Genomic DNA, 22,041 nt, shown 5'->3' on the forward strand with positions numbered 1-22,041 from the left:
ACACCCACAAAACCAGGAGTAGAAGATGCAAATATGATTATTGAGCACGTGCAATGTGATTCATCAACACTCATCACTGTTTTGCGAGCACTATTTTGCGTTTTATTTAGCACGTGTCAGAAGGACGTGCAAACTGCCAGTTGCACACACGGCTGCAGGATCAGTGCTCACACTGCACAGACAGACGCTGGACAGACAAGAATCATCCGTCCTATGTGTGTGTGTCAACATTTTGGACAGGCAGAAATTTTAAATATTAAACATATCGTCTATTTAGCAACATCATTTTATAATTTTATAGCTGCTCAATGATTTAAGGACTTATGAAAACAAATTCAATTTATGCGTTTTGGTGTTATTTAATATTTTTTTAATTACGTTTGATTGTTTCACATAGAGGCTTCACGGTGGAAGAGGGGTTAGTGCATCTGCCTCACAATACGAAGGTCCTGAGTAGTCTTGGGTTCAATCCCGGGCTCGGGATCTTTCTGTGTGAAGTTTGCATGTTCTCCCCGTGACTGCGTGGGTTCTCTCCGGGTACTCCGGCTTCCTCCCACTTCCAAAAACATGCACCTGGGGATAGGTTGATTGGCAACACTAAATTGGCCCTAGTGTGTGGATGTGAGTGTGAATGTTGTCTGTCTATCTGTGTTGGCCCTGCGATGAGGTGGCGACTTGTCCAGGGTGTACCCCGCCTTCCGCCCGGTTGTAGCTGAGATAGGCTCCAGCGCCCCCCGCGACCCCAAAAGGGAATAAGCGGTAGAAAATGGATGGATGGATGTTTCACATAGAATACATATTGTTAAAATATATTTATATATATTTTTAAACTTTTTTAAGTGTGCCTTTTTTTTTTTAATATTGAGCCACGTTAATGTGCGGCCTATATCCAATGAGTGCATCTTCAGCAGTAAAAAGAGGCAGATACACTGCACGACAGCTTTTCAAATGCCCATAAAATGTACAACATGTCTCCTGCATGCTTGAAAACGTAGCAAAATGCCACAGGTGGAGCATGATAATATGAATGTGCAGTAAATGAGTATCTCCGTAGTGATGCCCTCTATAGCAGTGGTCCCCAACCACCGGGCCGCGGACCGATTGGTACTGGGCCGCACAAGAAAAATAATTTTTTTAATTTTTTTTTTATTAAATCAACATTAAAACACAATATATACACTATATATCAATGTATATCAATACAGTCTGCAGGGATACAGTCCGTAAGCACACATGATTGTATTTCTTTATTAAAAAAAATTAAAAAATCACCCCCCCCCGGTTGACCGGTCCGCAGCTACAAAAAGGTTGGGGACCACTGCTCTATAGTACACGCAAAATGCTCATTTAAATAAGGCGTTCTGCACCACTTTTCAATTGCACACGCAGTTTTAGTAGATTGCATGCCACATACCTACTAATGCTATACGTTACTTAACAAATTGCACACGTTTTTCACCTCGTATTGTTTGGATCTTAGTAAATCTGTCACGGTTGGGGTTGCAGCTTGAGATTGAGCTTGAGATGTGTCATGATCCGGACCACGGATCATGACAAAATCAGGCCCTTAAGATTCAGAACCAGGGAGTCTTGTTTGGAGTGCATGTGTGAGGTCTGAATTTCCCTCTAAGGGATTATAATAACGATAATAAATTTTAAAAACACATAATTTCAGGAAACCATTTGTTTAAATTGACCCAGAATTAACAACAAATACCTTGTCCAAAAAATGCTAACTGAAAAAACCTAATACAGTGTAACCCATTTAAGTCAATCCTGCTTTGTTCATTATCTACTGTGTTCCTAGGATTACTAAAAAAGTGCCCGCTTAAGCCGAGGTCGGCGTACATGGTTGACGGCTTTTCTCGACATACTGTAAAATTTGAGATGCAGATGAATAGTTTCTATTTGAAATTTGATTAATCGTGAAGCAGTGTGAAATGAAGCAACTCATACCTCTAAAAGGAGGGAAAACAGGAAAAGAACTTCCTTTTACTCTACCTCCAAAGACCAAAAGTATTTTCTTCTCTGGCGTTCGACTTCTTAGCTGTCCTTACATTTATTGTTCCAGTACTTTCATGTGTGGATAGAATAGAATAGAATCCCATTATTGTACGCAGTAAACCAGAGTCACCAAACTAGGGATGGCTACTGAATTAGGTACTTTTATAGGCACCGACATAATTTTATTGGTACTGCCGGTTATCGATTAAAGTAAAATCAACAGATATTTTGACATCATTTTTGTACATGACGTCACATTTCAATGTCAACAATGCAAGTTTGTGTGCAAGTGCTAATTTACATTGGATTTGCCGTAGACATGCTCCTGATTAGCATTACAAGGCGATTTCTCTCAAATTTGGTAATGAAAACTAAAACTAAGATGCACATTACAATAAAACAGCAAGTGTATTTTTTATAGCGCTTTACTTTACCTGAAACGATACCCAAAGCGTTTTACATTATACATTCCATTCACACACACATTCACACATTGATGGCAGAAGCTAACTATGACACATCAGGAGAAAGTCTTAGAAGTGTCTTAACTCAATGACACAACAGGGCTGTGGCTAGGATGGCGGAAGCTTGATACGAATCGGGAACCCTCAAGCTGCTGGCACGACTGCTCTCCCATCAGAGCCATGCCGTCCCCAAATATACAATTAATACACTACTTACAATATAAACACTTTTAGGTCGCAACAAAAGACTATATTAATCTTAACAACAAGGAATACTCCCTGACTAGGCAACACCCCGCAGGCTCTACACTACTGCCATCTAACGTCTTGAATTGAAATGCAAGGTCTACTATATAATACTTGCAAATGAGACTCAGAAATCTTAGAACTGGGTAGAATGTTAAAATTTTTTTCGTTTTAATTATTAAACTAATTAACATTTATCAACACATGGACACACGCAGAAGTACCAAAAATTGATAATGCTGAGTACCGGTATTGGTTTCCTGGTACCGTGAATTGGTACCGAATCGATTCAAATGTAAAAGGTAGCCATTTCTATACCAAAGAGTACATCAGACTTGTACTTCTGCTCTCACATGACAAACAACAACATACGCTCTGTGTAGTTACCGTATTTTTCGGACTATAAGTCGCAGTTTTTTTCATAGTTTGGCCGGGGGTGCGACTTATACTCAGGAGCGACTTATGTGTGAAATTATTAACACATTACCGTAAAATATCAAATAATATTATTTAGCTCATTCACGTAAAAGACTAGACGTAAAAGATTTCATGGGATTTAGCGATTAGGAGTGACAGATTGTTTGGTAAACGTATAGCATGTTCTATATGTTATAGTTATTTGAATGACTCTTACCATAATATGTTACGTTTACATACCAGGCACGTTCTCAGTTGGTTATTTATGCGTCATATAACGTACACTTATTCAGCCTGTTGTTCACTATTCTTTATTTATTTTAAATTGCCTTTCAAATGTCTATTATTGGTGTTGGGTTTTATCAAATAAATGTCCCCAAAAAATGCGACTTATACTCCAGTGCGACTTATATATGTTTTTATCCTTCTTTATTATGCATTTTCGGCCGGTGCGACTTATATTCCGGAGCGACTTATAGTCCGAAAAATACAGTACACAGATTTAATACAACATGCACACAATAACTTCCTGGTCAGCAGGAAGTATGCTTCAAAATAAAAGCATGGCAGTGATAGCCTGGATTCTACCGTAGCTTCGAACAAAATGTGACCATTTATGTTTTAAGAAGTAACACATGTCAACATAGTATTGGTGGTTATGTTGACAACTGCTCATGTCGACGTTAGACTGCCAACGTTGCCCATAAACACAACAATACAGCAGCAGTTATTATAAGTTTGGGGCAAATATTGGTCGCGATACATTCTGTATATAATATATAGCTGGAACTTTGCCGATGTTTGGCCTTGTGAAATGAAATCGCAAAAAGCAGTTCAGCACTTTCTGCCTTTTATATAAAAAAACAACAACCCATCTTTTCTGTCTTTTCTTTTTTTGGCGAGCTGATAGGCTCATCTTCTCGTTGCTCGCTCTCTCTTTTGTGAGTGTGAATAAAGTAGCTAATGGTGCATGAAAATGGTGGCAGCGCTGTCACATTTAAAGACAGACTCTGTCTCTGTATGGCATTATGTTAGTGAAAATACACATTTACCAGGAGGAGACTAAGGTATTCTTTTTTTCTCCTGTTGTGAGGATTTATGAAAGCATAATGACAAGTATATTATTACAGTAAAAAAGAAAGTATTATACATAGGTTTATATCAAGAATGATGTTTCTTTTATTTGTATCCTATGTTTGTGTATCTCATAGGTTTATATCCGCATCCTGGATAACGAGTGGAACGTGTACAGACGCTACACCGAGTTTAGGGAGCTTCACAACCGCCTGAGGTCCCAGTTTCCACAGGTGGACACGTTCAACTTCCCACCAAAGAAAGCCATTGGGAACAAGGTGAGCTTTTACTCGAATACGATCATTTCCGTGCTATAGAGCGCACCTAAGCCACACCCATTTCATATTAGGACAAATGTTATTTTGTACTTATGTGAAGTGAAGTGACTATTATTTGTATAGCTTTTTTACTCCAGATACTCAAAGCGCTTTACATTATCTACACCTTTAAGCTACATTTAAACCAGTGTGGGCGGCACTGGGAGCAGGTGGGTAAAGTGTCTTGCACAAGGACACAACGACAGTGACTAAGATGGCGGAAGCTGGAATCTAGCCTAGGACCTTCAAATTACTGACACGGCCGTTCTACCAACTGAGCCACGCACAAGTCTATAAGCCGCAAGTGTACATTTTAATACATTAAATAATTACACGGGTGCTTGTGTTCATTCACAAATTTAACGAAAGTCAGTGCCTGTAACTCAGCATACAGTAGCATACAGAAAAGTCATTTCGCGCTGTCTTTGCCCTTCTCTGTCGGCCTTTCGGGGTTAGTTAGTCTTGGTGGATTTCCATTTTGTGTGGTGGCTGTTTCCTTTTTTGATGGCCGGGTCGAACGCCATTCGGCTTTGGAGCATTTCTTTGTGTCTTCTCCATGATGAGGGTGAGTCCATAATGCACTAAATGGCTGACTGTAGGATTGTGTGAGCGGGTTTGATTTATTGTGAACAATTTCATTGGTCAACCATGACCCATTTGGCAATTTCATTGGTCTGATGTGATCAGGCTAAATTTATTGGTGGCATGTGAAGCTTGTGAACCCGAAAAAAATCCATAAATTTGCCCTAGCATTGCATAAAGCATGGGTTTACTGTCCTGAAATTAGTTAATTGTTAACTCCTTTTCTGGAGTTGTAACTTGCCAAGAAAATGTATCTTTTCATAATTGTTATGAACAACACTTTCATCTGAGCTGCTGTTATAAGTGGCTAGGTGTTGTTGACATTTTTTTTATGGTACAGCATGTACTGTATATCCTAGTACAGTTACGTATATCCTTCATAAGTATATTTTTTCATATGTAATTGTGTATGTATTTCTAGTAAAATGGAGATAAATACAACATATAAAGACCACATAATATTTTTATAGAAAATGCAAAAATTGCAAGAACCTCGGCAGGCAGTAGCCACATAAAAATGGAGGCGCAGAACAGTATGGAGCAAACATCAAGGCAACCGTAATTGTAATTGCTGGGAATATGTCCACAACATCCGATCTGCATCTGATTAAAGTGTGCCTCTTAATTGAAGTGTGTACATTTACGTAATGTGGCAGGTGCTGCTTCTTTGGTTAGCAACACATCTTACATAGACACTTTGTCTCTGTTGAACTGAGATCATCACATTACCCTCATTTTTTTAATCCCCAACAAGAAATAAGTCATCCTTTCTTTTCCAAGTTGATGATTTTGAGGATTATAAGAGAGATATTTGATGGAATATAGTATACATTATCATAAACAATGGGAGTACGTTAAGGTCTTCTATCACCATGCATTCCTAGAAAATGAACTACTATGTATCCAGTCAAGTCCCCCTTTAATGTTTATGTACTCAAACAGTCTTTAGACTCAAGGTCATATGTTGGCCCTGCTGCAGCTTTAGAGTTAAGGGTTAAAGGAGACTTTTTTCACCGTATGCAATAAATTAACGACATTAAAGTAATCCTGGCTTGCATTTGTATAATGTAATGTTGGCTTTCATTTGTATAATGTAATGTAATGCCACAGAAGTCAAGATGATTTATCACACCGCGGCTCGTAATATTGTTAAAGAGATCATGAGTTGTGAACATTTCCATGTACCTCTATGAAACAATGATCTATAAAAGGTGTATCTCCTGCCGTACAAAGCAGGTGGTTGTAAATGGGAGTTATAGTTATAGATGCTCATTTTTCTTCAGGTTTTTTACAGTTATTTGCAGTACACACACATACACACACATCATAGGGGACAGTTACAGCCTCAGGTTCCCTTGGTCCTTCACCACCTCCAGCAGAATGGCCATGCCGCTGTTCCATCCTTCCTCCTTTTTATGCTGTCCTCCCCTTGCTCCCCCCAAACGTAATTTGGTTCTGACCTGGATGCTTTGGTTGGGTGGGTTTGAGGCCGCCATTGCCAAAAGCTGGGGTCAAGCTCACCACCTTCAAAGGGGCTGCACTTTCATGGCTGGAAACCAAACTAAATGCTGAGATAAGCATGCGTGTCCACTGTGTATTGCATATGTATATATGTATTTTTATTCCCCAATACGTGTGTCTGGAAGTGCAAATGTCTATCTGAGGACCCCGGCTGTCATTGTGTCCATGAAAGTCCTAAAACCTATTACACAGGTTTGTGTGAATTATTGGTTTGCAACATCTTTGCCAACTTGCATTTGTCACACTCAGTCCACATATCAAAGTAGCAATCCTACACGCTCCTGGACAGAAGTAAGGCTAAATAGGGGAACACATTAAAAAATTTGGTGGTGACTTAGTTTTATTTTGACTGAATATTAATAACTTTATAGGTTTCCAACCTTTTGTATGATCTCAATCTCTCTAAAATTTTATGAGCCATAAAGATATTCTATGTCCAGGTGGTCACATCAGCTCTATAACCCACAGCATTTTTGATGACCAAATCAGGTAAATATTCAAAAGATTACATTTTTCCAATAAACTTGATACTTTAATAGCAGTATAATGTCCAAAATATGTCAGTTAATACCGTATTTTACAAGTCCCACCCGCTAAATATATATATATATATATATATATATATATATATATATATATATATATATATATATATATATATATATATAATATGTATATATATATATATATATATATAATATGTATATATATATATATATATATATATATATATATATATATATATATATATATATATATATATATATATATATATGTATATTATATATATATATATATATATATATATGTATATATATATTTTATTTTTTTATTTTTTATTTTTTTATTTTTTTTTTATCCATATATTAGCTGCACCGGACTATAAGCCATGGATATATACATTGTAAAATGAGTTATATACGCAGAAAGATTTTGTAAATGTCCGTCTTTTGGCACCACACGACTAGATTCGATTCTTGGGGGTAACGATTCAATTAGGGATCAAATAAAATTGATTTTAATATCTGTTAGCAAAAATTTCACTTAAAAAAATATTGAACACCTCAGTGTTTTTTTCCCAGTTGGAAAACCTGTTTTGTTTGGATTTTTTTTATTGCCATCACTTTCCAACAAATTGGGCATAGAGTGGCTCGTTCATCCTTGTTGAAGGGCTTATCTTGCTCATTTGTTTAAAGCTGAAATATTCTCAATCATATTTTTTCCTCCTAATGTGTGTTACGCCCACCAACACAACGATTGTGGGTGACTGACAAGAGGATTATCGTTCATTTTAATTTGCTAATGAATAAACACGCTCAGGTGCTGAAAGCGAGGCACACAGTAAACCCTTTTAAAGCAAGAGACAATGGCAAATTTGTTATGTATTTATCATTTATCATTCGATTAATTGATTTATTGGCCCAGGCCTAATTAGTATTGGCTCCCTTTACCTATTTCGTAAACCCTGTAAATAAGCCAACCGGAACAACCTAAAATAGGGGTCGGCAACCCGCGGCTCTAGAGCCGCATGCGGCTCTTTAGCGCCGCCCTAGTGGCTCTCTGGAGCTTTTTCAAAAAATGTATGAAAAATGGAAAAAGATGAGGGAAAAAAATCTATTTTTGTTTTAATATGGTTTCTGTAGGAGGACAAACATGACACAAACCTCCCTAATTGTTACAAAGCACACTGTTTATATTAAACATGCTTCACTGATTCGAGTATTTGGCGAGCGCCGTTTTGTCCTACTAATTTTGGCGGTCCTTGAACTCACCGTAGTTTGTTTACATGTATAACTTTCTCCGACTTTCTAGGATGTGTTTTATGCCACTTATTTTTCTGTCTCATTTTGTCCACCAAACTTTTAAGGTTGTGCATGAAAGGTGAGTTTTGTTGATGTTATTGACTTGTGTGGAGTGCTAATCAGGCATATTTGGTCACTGCATGACTGCAAGCTAATCGATGCTAACAGGCTATTTAGGCTAGCTATATGTACATATTGCATCATTATGCCTCATTTGTAGCTATATTTGAGGTCATTTAGTTTCCTTTAAGTCCTCTTAATTCCCTGACACACTACCTGTATGTAATATGGCTTTTAATTTTTTGCGGCTCCAGACAGATTTGTTTTTGTATTTTTGGTCCAATATGGCTCTTTCAACATTTTGGGTTGCCGACCCCTGACCTAATACGACACAAAACATACATAAAAGAGTATTAACCCACCATCAGTGCGAGCCGTGAAAGCTGAGTGACTGTCGTAGTGTGGTTTTAACATTCTTTTCACACCGGTAACGAGACCAGCTTGCCGGCGGCACTCTCAGTGCTCACTCAGAACATTTGTCCCAGTTGAGTTTACCAGACTTATGCAATGAATTAACCAAAGCCTTGAATATTTTGTCCCTAGAAAAAGTCCTTGTACGAGCAATACCCTTTTTATCTGTAGTGTTGACCTTAGACTGTGCTGGCCCACTTTTACACTGCGCAGTGGAACCCATTGCCCAGGTCAGTTAGCCACATGATGGCAGTGTTGTTTTTTCCTTTTCCCATTTCCTTCCGCAACCAAACGGCCTCTGATGCATTTAATATTGATGACAGTTTTTATACCACCAATAGGAGGGGTGGTGTCATGTTCATTGCCTGTTTACTTTTGCTTTTAAAGCCGTCCAGCAACAAAAGCGCTCACAAATAAGAAAAAACGTGAAGACACAATCATGGTGGTTATTGTTGCAGGTTATTGTTGAAAAGCGCAGAGATGTGCAAAAAAAGATATAATGTGGTCATTGGGGTCCACAAAATACCGATCGTGTTATTTCCCAGATTGCGTTATTTAGAAATCCTTATTTATTACCGTTTTCTTTTAGAAAAAGTTATCGCATTAGGTTGGTTGCTTAAACCTGCTTGGAGGATAGTGGCCCCACGTGACCTGACGTGAATAGTGCATTGTGCTCCCACGTCACAGAATCGGTCGTGCACTACCCACCAGTAGGTCTGGACATCACTGGGTCAATATTTTGTTATTTTTATTTAGTTTTTTTAAATGTCTTCTTTTTGGAGACTTTCATACAGATGTACTGTAAGATTTATTGCAAAGGTCTCCCAGGATGCAAAGGACAGCAGGAAGCAGCTTGCAGGTAAGAATGCTGGTTTAATTCCAGTAGGAAACACACAAATAAACAGTGCATTAGCGTAGCGTGAAGCTAACTGAAACTCAAAGGGTCGCCAATGTCGAACAACTGGAAAGTCTAAGTGTAGCAATGAAGACGTGGCGCTCTCTCGTAGAGTAAACCAACACCGGACATGACCAGGGGAGACCGGTCATGACAGTAAGTTTGTAAAAACGCGATAATTTGGTGAAAAACAACGCAATTGACTCTGGTGGAAAAATACGGGGTGTCTATGACACAATCGCGTTATATAAAACATTGCGTTATATTGAATTTTGAGTGTACTTGAAAGTGTAGTTGGTTACTACTAGAGGGGTTATCACCCTTTTCAGACTTAGACTCCCCAAAATAATTATATTTGACCTGGGGACCCCCCAATTTTTATGACTGTGTTCCACAGACACACATTGTGAAAACAGCAGATCGGATGGCTCACAACGCTTTGCAATGCAAGGGAGGCATTGTGAGCCTGAACATCTGCTATTTTCACAATATGAGGGGGGCCGAGGGGTGTTTAAAACCACTGATTTAGTATCCTTTTTTTTTATGTCAAGGACCCTTAAATTAAAATCAAATCAAACTTTATTAATATACTACTTTTCATACAAATGCATGTGGCAAACACAAAGTGCTGTACAAAAAAATAAAGTAAATATTACATTAGTAAGTTATTAAAAACATAAGAACAAGAGAATAATAGTAGTAATATTAATAATTAAGACAACACAATAAAATAGTAAAAAACACAAGGGTTTAAGATGATCACTAAAAAGTCTGATTAAAAAGGTGTGTCTTTAGCCTTTTTTTTTTTTAAACAATAACACCCATTAGCTTTGCGGATCCCCACTTGAAAACATACGCCAGGCAGCCCCATAAGAGAAGATTTGTTACGGCTTTAGAAGTGATTATCATCACCCATTTTAATTTCAAGGCCTTCCGGTTTCACATGCATTACGCTACAGATCTGTCATTTAGCTGGGGCCACGCTGACGCTCCGTCAGGAAAAAGAAGAAAGAAAAAAAAAGAACAGCGATGTAGGTCTTGACAAAAAAAATACAAAGACTTGTTTGTTTTTTAGGAACATTTGATAATGGTTATGTGCAGTAAAACCTTTGATGAACTCAAGTCATCTTAATTTGTCTTCTTAAATTTGTGTTGGACGTCTTTGACGTTGAAAGCAGTTTGGTTTTTGGTTTACAGGGTAAACAACTAAAAACAAAGTGATTTGGCGTTGTTTTCTCGAAATGCATATATACTAATATGGCCAATGAGATGCCTTAAATTGTTGATTGCCTTCATTAGAAGTGGAAACATCATCATCACTGGCAGCAATTGAAACATTTGCGAGAGAGAACCCCTCTGCCATTTTCAAGTATGTTTTCAGTCAGCAGCTATGTCTTTCCCTCGTCATGTGGCTCTGGCTGTGTGTGTTATCATTTTGCTTCCGAGATTTAAAGGGGAACATTATCACAATTTCAGAAGAGTTAAAACCATTAAAAATCAGTTCTCAGTGGCTTATTTTATTTTTCGAAGTTTTTTTTCAAAATTTTACTCATCAGGCAATATCCCTAAAAAAACTTCAAAGTACCTGATTTTATCCATCGTTATATACACTCGTCCATTTTCCTGTGACGTCACACAGTGATGCCAATACAAACAAACATGGCGCCTAGAACAGCAAGGTATAGCGACATTAGCTCGGATTCAGACTCGGATTTCAGCGGCTTAAGCGATTCAACAGATTACGCATGTATTGAAACGGATGGTTGTAGTGTGGAGGCAGGTAGCGAAAACGAAATTGAAGAAGAAACTGAAGCTATTGAGCCATATCGGTTTGAACCGTATGCAAGCCAAACCGACGAAAACGACATGACAGCCAGCGACACGGGAGAAAGCGAGGACGAATTCGGCTATCGCCTTCTAACTAACGATTGGTATGTGTTTGTTTGGCATTAAAGGAAACTAACAACTATGAACTCGGTTTATAGCATATGAAATACATTTGGCAACAACATGCACTTTGAGAGTGCAGACAGCCCAGTTTTCATCAATTAATATATTCTGTAGACATACCCTCATCCGCTCTCTTTTCCTGAAAGCTGATCTGTCCAGTCCAGTTGGAAATGCATCTGCTTTGAGTGTCGCAGGATATCCACACATCCGCCATTGCTTGCCGTGCTACCGAGGTCCTTTGTCCCTGAATTGCTCACACACTCCGGCAGATTCAATGGGGGTCTGGCGGCAGATTTCTTTGACTTTATCGTTGGAAATGCATCTGCTTTGAGTGTCGCAGGATATCCACACATTCTTGCCATCTCTGTCGTAGCATAGCTTTCGTCGGTAAAGTGTGCGGAACAAACGTCCAATTTCTTGCCACTTTCGCATCTTTGGGCCACTTGTGCAACTTGAATCCGTCCCTGTTCGTGTTGTTACACCCTCCGACAACACACCGACGAGGCATGATGTCTCCAAGGTACGGAAAACAGTCGAAAAAACGGAAAATAACAGAGCTGATTTGACTTGGTGTTTGTAATGTGTTTGAGAAAATGGCGGATTGCTTCCCGATGTGACGTCACGTTGTGACGTCATCGCTCCGAGAGCGAATAATAGAAAGGCCTTTAATTCGCCAAAATTCACCCATTTAGAGTTCGGAAATCGGTTAAAAAAATATATGGTCTTTTTTCTGCAACATCAAGGTATATATTGACGCTTACATAGGTCTGGTGATAATGTTCCCCTTTAAAGCGTCATGACCCACCCTATCTTGTCTCTGATTGGCTGGCCCATAATGTTTTGCCCTAACCTTATCCAATCGTGACTCATAATATGTGAACCAACCAATCATCATGGATTTTCCCCCCTGCATTAGCAGTCCATTTGCTCTCTTTTTATTGTGTAGCGTTTGATGGACGCTACTTTACTACATGGGTCTAAAAATAGCTAAGCTGCAGGAATCACTACTAGTTCAAAAAGGAGAGACGGTACCGCCATGCTACTGTGAAATGTAGTTAAGCTATGTAGCATCGCTACTTGTAGCAGGCTACTGCCCATCACTGCATAAATCAGGTTTTACTTAAGCGAGTTACACTATTTAGAAACTTTCAACACGTCATCTTACTACTTTTGTGCCGATACAATGTTGTAGATTTAATTTGTCACTATACTATAATTTCCCGTCACATACTCTTGTGTTGTATTCATCCACCAGTGTTTTTCTATTGCATTAAGGCCCGAGCAGCGGAGCAAGCACCAAAGGTGCGATGAAGCACCGCAAGGAACATGTTGAAGTTGCAATGTTTTATTATTGTTATTGTTCTCCCCGTTTGGACGCCTTTTTGAGGCCCTTAACATGCACGAAAACTCTTTAGTCACAGGTTTTTTTTGTTTTTTTTAGTAAACCATCCTCCCTCTTCCTCCTGCTGCTGCTGTTTTGCATAGTTGTCCACATGCTGTGTGAATCACCTTTCCTTTTGTTTGCCTCTGCCCTTGAATCTTTGATTATTTTTTATGTTACAATCTTTCAAGCTCTCTTTTCCTCACCTCTACAGTTTGCATTTTCTCTCCTTTAAAGTACCAGTGGAGTGGAAAAACAAGTTGCCTCTATATTGAAACTTTTACTATATATATCTGATTTATAACACTGAAAGACTTATAAAGTTTGTGAATAAATAGCGATGCTCAAAATAGTATCTATCTCACTGAGTTTCCGGAGCCATTTTGAGAGATAATGAGGAAGCCAGTCAGGTGATCGTGTGACGTAGAGGTAGGAACGACAGATTCCTTCCCCATCAACAACAATGCAAATCATGCAGACTTTGTGAGAGTCAACAATGATTACTTTGGGACAATTGATGATCCAGAACCTTATATTGTTATATTTTAAATGCGACCCTGTCTTTATGAATACGACCAATCATTTCTCTCACCTCATCATCCTTCTGTCAGTGAAAATATTTCACATTTAACATGCATTGTCTTTTTAAAGCAGTCGGTGGGTGTCACCGCCACCATGTTACAAAACACATTCTTCACTTCATCACATCACTTTAGATTTTTGGATCACACAAAATGTATTGACCTGCACTTTTTCAAGACCTGTCTTTGTATAAATACTTTTAAAACCAATTGTTGGACAAATAACTTGAAATTCTGTAAATGGTACTGTAGACTGCTTTGTTTACTTACTTTGCTTCAATGTTGTTTGCCACCTTCAGCAACCTGGATAATTTTTTCGAGTGTCTCTGTCTCGCAGCTGCATTTCTCCAAAACGAGTGTCTCCATTTGTTTTATTTTGCCTTATTAAATTTGCATTTCTTAAGACAATTAAATTGACAGTCTGTTAAGTTCATTTCAACAAAGAGGGATATCATTTAGCTTCCATCTGAGTGTTGCTTTGACAATTATTTAATCATGAGCGCTACTAATGAGTTTTCAAAGTAAATACACTGTTGAAGAGAATTGCACACCCACTACAAATTTGTATTAATCACACGTAGTAACTTGTTCAATCTAACCTAGAGACCGACTTTGTTTGGCCTTCCTGTGAGTGCTAGACAACTTTGGTCCCTCATTGGCCTTCCCATGCCATCATTAAACCAAATTTAAGAAAATCCAATGAATAATATTAAAATAACTTAGCAAAAAGTCTACCTTTTCTACCTGGATGAATTACAAATATAAAGTGGAACAACATGTATTGTAATAGTATAGTTATACCTTGATTAACGTCGATAACACGTTCCGGAAGTCTCGTGGTTAAACAAAACAAACATGTTTTCCCCTAGGAAACAATGTAAATTCAAATTATACGTTCCACACCCAAATATGTTCACACAAATCACTATATTATAAACAGTTTAAAAGGGAACTCCACTTTTTTGGGGAATTTTGCTTATCGTTTCCACTCATTATGAAAGACATGACGGTGGGTGTATTTCTTTTAATGCATTCTAACTCGTAAATCGTAAATAAAAGTCCGCTTACAGCTGAGCCAATAAGAAGTCCTCTATTCCGGCCATAAAACCTTATAAAAACCATCTAAAAAGCGCCAACAATACTCCATTTACATTTCCTGACCTGAATAATAACCAAGTACTAGTGATATTGTTATTATAAGCACTAACGCAGACCAAGTATTTATAGTGGCGCCGTGATCACAAGCTTGTGTGCACATGTTGACATGATCGACTGATCAGCTGCTTCCTCGTTTCCTTGCTCGTCAAATTTTCTTGTAGATCATAAATCATGCCTCTCACCTGGATAGTTGAAGGACAAGGATGTATTCCGACATGCTGGTACACTTTGGTGAGAACGACACAAGGATTATCGTCCTTCTTCATCTAAATAGGAATATATGAGCATCCTATTATCAGTCAATCAAAGTCAATCAATCAAAGTTGACTTATCTAGCCTTAACCACAAATGTCTCAAAGGGCTGCACAAGCCACAACGACATCCTCGGCTCAGATCCCACATCAGGGCAAGAAAAAACTCAACCGGGGACCGGTGCAATGGATGCCGAGTGGATAGGGTTAATAACAAGAGAGTCCAGTCCATGGTGGGCTCAGCAGGGGATCCTCTTGCATGTACACACATCAGCAGCGCAGAGACGTCACCAACTGATGCAAAAACGAGTGGTTCATCCTGAGTCCCAATGTGGAACAGGCAGCGCCTCCTCCGTGGAAGCTGATCCGTGGTTACCTGATAACCTCTCCAAGCAGGAGAGGGGGGCAGAGCAGAAAAGAGAGACGTCAGATCAACTGGTCTATAAAGTGGTCTATTTAAAGGCTAGAGTATACAAATGAGTTTTAAGATGGGACTTAAATGCTTCTACTGAGGTAGCATCTCTAACTGTTACCGGTATGACATTCCAGAGTACTGGAGCCCAAATATAAAACGCTCTATAGCCCGCAGACTTTTTTTGGGCACTGGGAATCACTAATAAGCCGGAGTTCTTTGAACGCAGATTTCTGGTCGGGACATATGGTACAATACAGTCTAGCAGCCGCATTTTGTCCCAACTGTAATCTTTTATTGCTAGACATAGGGAGACCCGAAAATAATATGTTACAGTAATCGAGACGGGACGTAACGAATGCCTGAATAATGATATCAGCGTCAGTGGTGGACAAAATGGAACAATTTTTTGCGATTTACGCAGGTGAAAGAAGACTGTTTTAGTAACACTCTTAATGTGTGATTCAAATGTGACAGTTGGGTCAAAGATAATACCCAGATTCTTTACCGAGTCGCTTTGTATAATTATTTTGTTGTCAAATGTTAAAATGGTACTAATAAATAGGTGCCGATGTCTAGCAGGACCGATAATCAACATTTCCCTTAAGATGCAAAAGGTTGCTGGACATCAAGGCCGTCACACGATTATGCGCATCAAATATGATGTCAGGCAACTGAGAGGGGAAAAGCACCTCAGATGTTTTATATGCACTGTGAATATCTATGTGCTCTTTGGTTTGCACGAGTGTGGATACAGTACGCACACGTCAATGCGGATCAGGCAGCTGCATCGTCGCTAACTCGATTACATGCTGAGGATTCTCACTATTTCATCATGCCTGTTGACAGACACACACTTCATGTGATGACTGACAGCACAGAGAGAGACACAGCTAAAGTTGTCAAAGAGAATATGCTATGGATCGAGTCACACGGAATGCCATGGAAACATGGAGTGCACCTGTAACCGCTGCATACATGCATAAACACACGCACATTATAGACCTTATTTATGCTAATTAGTGGCCGGGTTCCAGGGTGTGTTGCACACCGCTGCCCTGTGTGGTCCTGCTCTTTCCGTTAATCTCCTGGCTTGTGCAGTGTCAGGATTTACCAGGAACTTATTGGGGAGGTGAATCATGATATGAATAATGCTTGTAGATGCAAAAAATAAATGCATGCAAATACCGTATTGACCTGAATATAAGACAACCCTGAACATAAGACGGACCCTTTTTTTCAAGGCCCGTTTTTAAAGAGAAAAACTGGTCGATTCAAATAAAAAAGGATATCATATCTCTTAGCTGCTTGACAGGTATTTGATGACTCTGCTTCATTGATCACCGTTAGCTTAAAATTGGCATCATAACTCCTCATTTTCTGTCTGCGAACTCACCCAACTTTTAAGACTGCATTCATACTTGTGGTTCAATACTCTGGTCTAGACCAAATAAAAAATAAATATTATGGCAGGCGAGAAAGTTAACACATGTTGTACTCAACATACAATCTGCCCACTGAACCATGTGGACATTATAAAAATGGCTAATCATACGCTATTTAGAATTACACCCATTTGACTGTACTATAAAGTTTGATAGGTAAAATGCAAAACACTCCATACTTTGCAGGTTTGGCGCATTTAAGGCATGTGTTTCTGATTGATTACAACATTTTAAGGAGGTCGTCAGGAAAATAAACAAGGTAGGAGGGGTGCACATTCTCTTAATATCCAATGTTTTATCGTTTATACTTCATATTTTAATGATGGGGGTGTGAATAACAGTTACAGTTATGTGTAGTTGTTCAGTCTCTCTTCTCCATTACGGACAATACAGGCTCCACCACACTGACTGTGCCCATGCCCTGGCTGCACCGCTGGCCGTCACACTTCAATGGGCTGGGCCACATCACTGCTTTCAACCATCAGCCGCTCATCGACCCGACCGTGTCCCTTGTCATTCAAATTTTGCGCAGTCTGCCCCGAGCCTAGCGTGATGACATCACGACGGAGCTTCAGAATTTGCTTGACGCGGGTGTCATCGAGCGAGTCAACGCCTTGCCGTGGATCTCTAACCTGGTGGTGGCAAAAAAGAAAGATGGCAATCATCCCCAACAAATACCCTCTTCCCACATCAGAGGACCTGTCTGCTAAATTCCCCCGCTCAACGGTCTTCTCCAAGTTGGACCTCCACCAAGGCTACTTGCAGGTTCCCCCTAATCCCAGACAGCCGCAAGCTCACATTTTTTGTGACCCATATAGATGTCTTCCAATACACAAGCATGCCCCTTGGCCTCAGCTCGGCCTGAACCCTCTTCCCACGCACAACTCTCATCATTCCTGGGCATGACCACCTTTTACTTGCGCTTCCTTCCCCACTATTCTGATACCAGAGTACCACTGCACCACTCCGTGCTCTCCTCAAACAGGATTCACCCTGGAAGTGGACACCTGCATGCTCAGCTTCTGGCCACCAGTTAAAGGAAGTCCCAGCTCACCTCTTAGCCCAGGGGTGTCAAACTCAAATACAGAGTGGGCCAAAATTTAAAACTGAACAAAGCCGCGGGCCAAGGTTGAACAAATTAACCTTTTAATAGGGACCCAAAAAGTTTTGCATTGAATATTGAACAAGCAAGGCTTATATAACTTTATAGTGACATGCAAAATCGAGTTTCAAATAATAATAATAATAATTCAAAAATACCAATGGCATATCAAATACAATTTAAATCCCTCCATCCATCCATCTTCTTCCGCTTATCCGAGGTCGGGTCGCGGGGGCAGCAGCCTAAGCAGGGAAGCTCAGACTTCCCTCTCCCCAGCCACTTCGTCCAGCTCCTCCCGGGGGATCCCGAGGCGTTCCCAGGCCAGCCGGGAGACATAGTCTTCCCAACGTGTCCTGGGTCTTCCCCGTGGCCTCCTACCGGTCGGACGTGCCCTAAACACCTCCCGAGGGAGGCGATCGGGTGGCATCCTGACCAGATGCCCGAACCACCTATCTGGCTCCTCTCGATGTGGAGGAGCAGCAGCTTTACTTTGAGCTCCCCCCGGATGACAGAGCTTCTCACCCTATCTCTAAGGGAGAGCCCTGCCACCCGGCGGAGGAAACTCATTTCGGCCGCTTGTACCCGTGATCTTGTCCTTTCGGTCATAACCCAAAGCTCATGACCATAGGTGAGGATGGGAACGTAGATCGACCGGTAAATTGAGAGCTTTGCCTTCCGGCTCAGCTCCTTCTTCACCACAACGGATCGATACAGCGTCCGCATTACTGAAGATGCCGCACCGATCCGCCTGTCGATCTCACGATCCACTCTTCCCTCACTCGTGAACAAGACTCCGAGGTACTTGAACTCCTCCACTTGGGGCAGGGTCTCCTCCCCAACCCGAAGATGGCATTCCACCCTTTTCCGGGCGAGAACCATAGACTCGGACTTGGAGGTGCTGATTCTCATCCCAGTCGCTTCACACTCGGCTGCGAACCGATCCAGCGAGAGCTGAAGATCCTGGCCAGATGAAGCCATCAGGACCACATCATCTGCAAAAAGCAGAGACCTAATCCTGCAGCCACCAAACCGGATCCCCTCAACGCTTTGACTGCGCCTAGAAATTCTGTCCATAAAAGTTATGAACAGAATCGGTGACAAAGGGCAGCCTTGGCGGAGTCCAACCCTCACTGGAATACAATTTAAATACAAATTGAATGCCTCTTTTCTATTTGCAGCCTTCAGAGGTAAATATCAACATTAACTTTTTCCACAGGCTAATGAATTTGAAAATAAAATAACAATGAATAAACCAACCATTCAGGACTTTAAACTGCTCAGATTGCAACACACTGATCTAATCTGATGTGCCCAAGCCAGATACCTGCCATCTTTTCTTGGATGCTAGTACATTAATGTCGGGGCTCAGGCTTTGAGCTGAGGCAACCTTCATTATCGAACGGAGGTGTTCATCAGTCATTATATCTCGTAGCCCACCCGGACCACAGTCTTGGGGGCGTGCCTTAAAGACACTGCCTTAAATGTCCGCTATGAGCTGTCGTCACGTCCGCTTTTCATCCATTCTAACAACGTGCCGGCCCAGTCACAAGATATGTGCGGCTTCTGTATGAACACACACGGGAATGCAATGCATACTTGTTCAACAGCGATACAGGTCACACTGAGGGTGCCCGTATAAACAACTTTAACAATGTTAGAAATGTACGCCACACTGTGAATCCACACCAAACAAGAATGACAAACACCTTTCGGGAGAACATCCGCACCGTAACACAACATAAACACAACAGAAGAAATACCCAGAACCCTTTGCAGAACTAACTCTTCCGGGAGTTACAAGGGGGGGGGGGGTTGGTGGTAGCGGGGGTGTATATTGTAGCGTCCCGGTATTTGTTCTGTTGTGTTTATGTTGTGTTACGGTGCGGATGTTCTCCCGAAATGTGTTTGTCATTCTTATTTGGTGTGGGTTCACAGTGTATATTTCTAACAAAACTTAAAGTTGTTTATACGGCAACCCTCAGTGTAAATTGTATCGCTGTTGATCAAGTATGAATTGCATTCACTTTAGTGTGCGTGCAGAAGCGGCACATATTTTGTGACTGGGCCAGCACACGTTGGACTGGATGAAAAGCGGGTGTGACGATTTTCGGGACGGGCACTGAAATCTGGTACTCTCCCGGGAGGGTTGGCAAGTATGAGAATTAGCGGTGAATGCTGTATTACCGCGGCACCGCCGCTTAATATGATCGGCGGGCCAGCTCTAGTGTTAATTTGATATCGCCTCAAGGGCCTAGTGAAATTACACGGCGGGCCAAATTTGGCCAGTGGGCCAGAGTTTGACACCCATGTCTTAGCCCGTGCTTGCCCACTTTGATCTACAGTGCCCTATTTTTGTGACCTGTGACGCCACCAACACTGCAGTCGGTGCTGTCCTGTCTCAACTGCAGCAGGGGATTGGGTGCCCAGAGTTATTTGCGTCAAGGGCACTCACTCCGACTAAGCAAAAGCTTTCGGTGGCATAATAATCCACAAGGCTCGGCAGGTGGGCCGGTAGTTTACGCTGCTACCCAGTTAGGTTGGCTATATGTTTCGTTTGCTGTAAATCCTTGCTATGTATGTTGTTGACATCCTCTGAAGGGGGGAGTGAATGTAGCATGCGTTCTATGCTATGTGCTGGTGTGGGTGTGTTAGGTGTTGGCCCGTGCCTGTGAGGAAGTGTCGTAAAAGTAAACAAGAGTCGTGTAAGAACACAGTTGAGTCCCTGTGTCCTTGAATATAACAAACTGCACTTTTTTTTTTAAATTTGATCTATCATTCACAATCATTATGAGAGATATATCTTTTTTTTAGGATTTTAAAGATGGAAAAAAAACGCAAGATGCGGCTAATGGGATTAGGGCTGGACAATTCATCGAATTTCAAGTTAGATTTCGATTGTGGCATCTCAAGATTATTAAAATAATCGTCAAAAAACTATAAATGGGCCACACAATGTGCATGCAATTTCCGTAGCTGGTAACGGTGGAACAGATGAGACGCGAATGAGTGGAAAAAAGAGCACGTCTACTAGAAGTTTGGAATGTGACTATGGTTTTATTTGACATAATCAATAATGACTAAACTCAATGAAAAAATGTGGCATATTTGATTTCCGTGTTGACGTAACCACGGACGGAGTCACATAATTGGCCAATAAAACGGAATCCGCTGTTAAATGCAGAATATTAGGGAAATTGACATAATTGTAAGTTAAATGTTGTGAGGAGAAGAAACATTTGTTTGGGAAAATAATGTGTCCGATACCACTCATTTATCCCCGACATACCCCGCCCCGTGCTGAACCAAACAATGTGGAGACGGTCACTTGAAACAGCTACTAAACTACAAAGCTCAAGCTAGCGCGAACCATACCTACACCCACAGCACATCTCATCTGCTTGTGTCGTTGTGAACTACACCATCGATTTACAAACAGTGGTCGTTACTTGGGAGGCGCTCTCTCGCTGTCATCTGAAAAGATAAATAAGCTTGTTGTAACGGTACAGCTGGAGAAGGAGACGGCAGGAAGACAGTGACGTCGTTAGCTGTCAGCGTGTTTAATGACAGGCAGGAATGTACGTGAGGTGTGTGCCTAAACCAAATGAATGTAGTGTGACTATGTGAGGTAAGTATATGTGAGTTGTTACCAAGGTGCGTGTTGGAATCGAGGCGGAAGTCCAAAGAGGGAAAGGCAGGCTCAGAAGTCCAAAGACAGGCGGAAGGTCAAGGGCTGGAGCGATGCGTCATGGTCAAAGGGCAGGCGTGAGGTCGAGATCCAGGGAGGCAGCAGAGAGTCCAGAGGGGATCCAGGAAGACGAGACACACTTCTCGGCAACGGGGAAGTAAGACGGGAAGTGTACTGGTACAAGTAGCTACGTTTTGGCACTGGGTCTCAGGATGTGCTGGCTTAAGAAGGCAGGTCTCTCATCAACGGCAGGTGTGTTGATTCCTGATTGCCTGCAGCTGCG

At 40.8% G+C, this 22,041-nt stretch overlaps 1 protein-coding gene across 1 annotated transcript in view; it reads left to right on the plus strand.

The window, feature by feature from the left end:
• Positions 1–22,041, plus strand: part of snx29 (sorting nexin 29) — a 376,077-nt gene that overhangs the window by 287,784 nt on the left and 66,252 nt on the right. Inside the window, exon 19 of the mRNA XM_061967306.1 lies at positions 4,343–4,483. Coding sequence (XP_061823290.1) covers positions 4,343–4,483 — 141 coding nt within the window. The remainder of the gene's footprint in view (positions 1–4,342; positions 4,484–22,041) is intronic.

Source organism: Nerophis lumbriciformis, linkage group LG11 (assembly GCF_033978685.3).
Source record: "Nerophis lumbriciformis linkage group LG11, RoL_Nlum_v2.1, whole genome shotgun sequence".
NCBI classification, from domain to species: Eukaryota; Metazoa; Chordata; class Actinopteri; order Syngnathiformes; family Syngnathidae; genus Nerophis; species Nerophis lumbriciformis.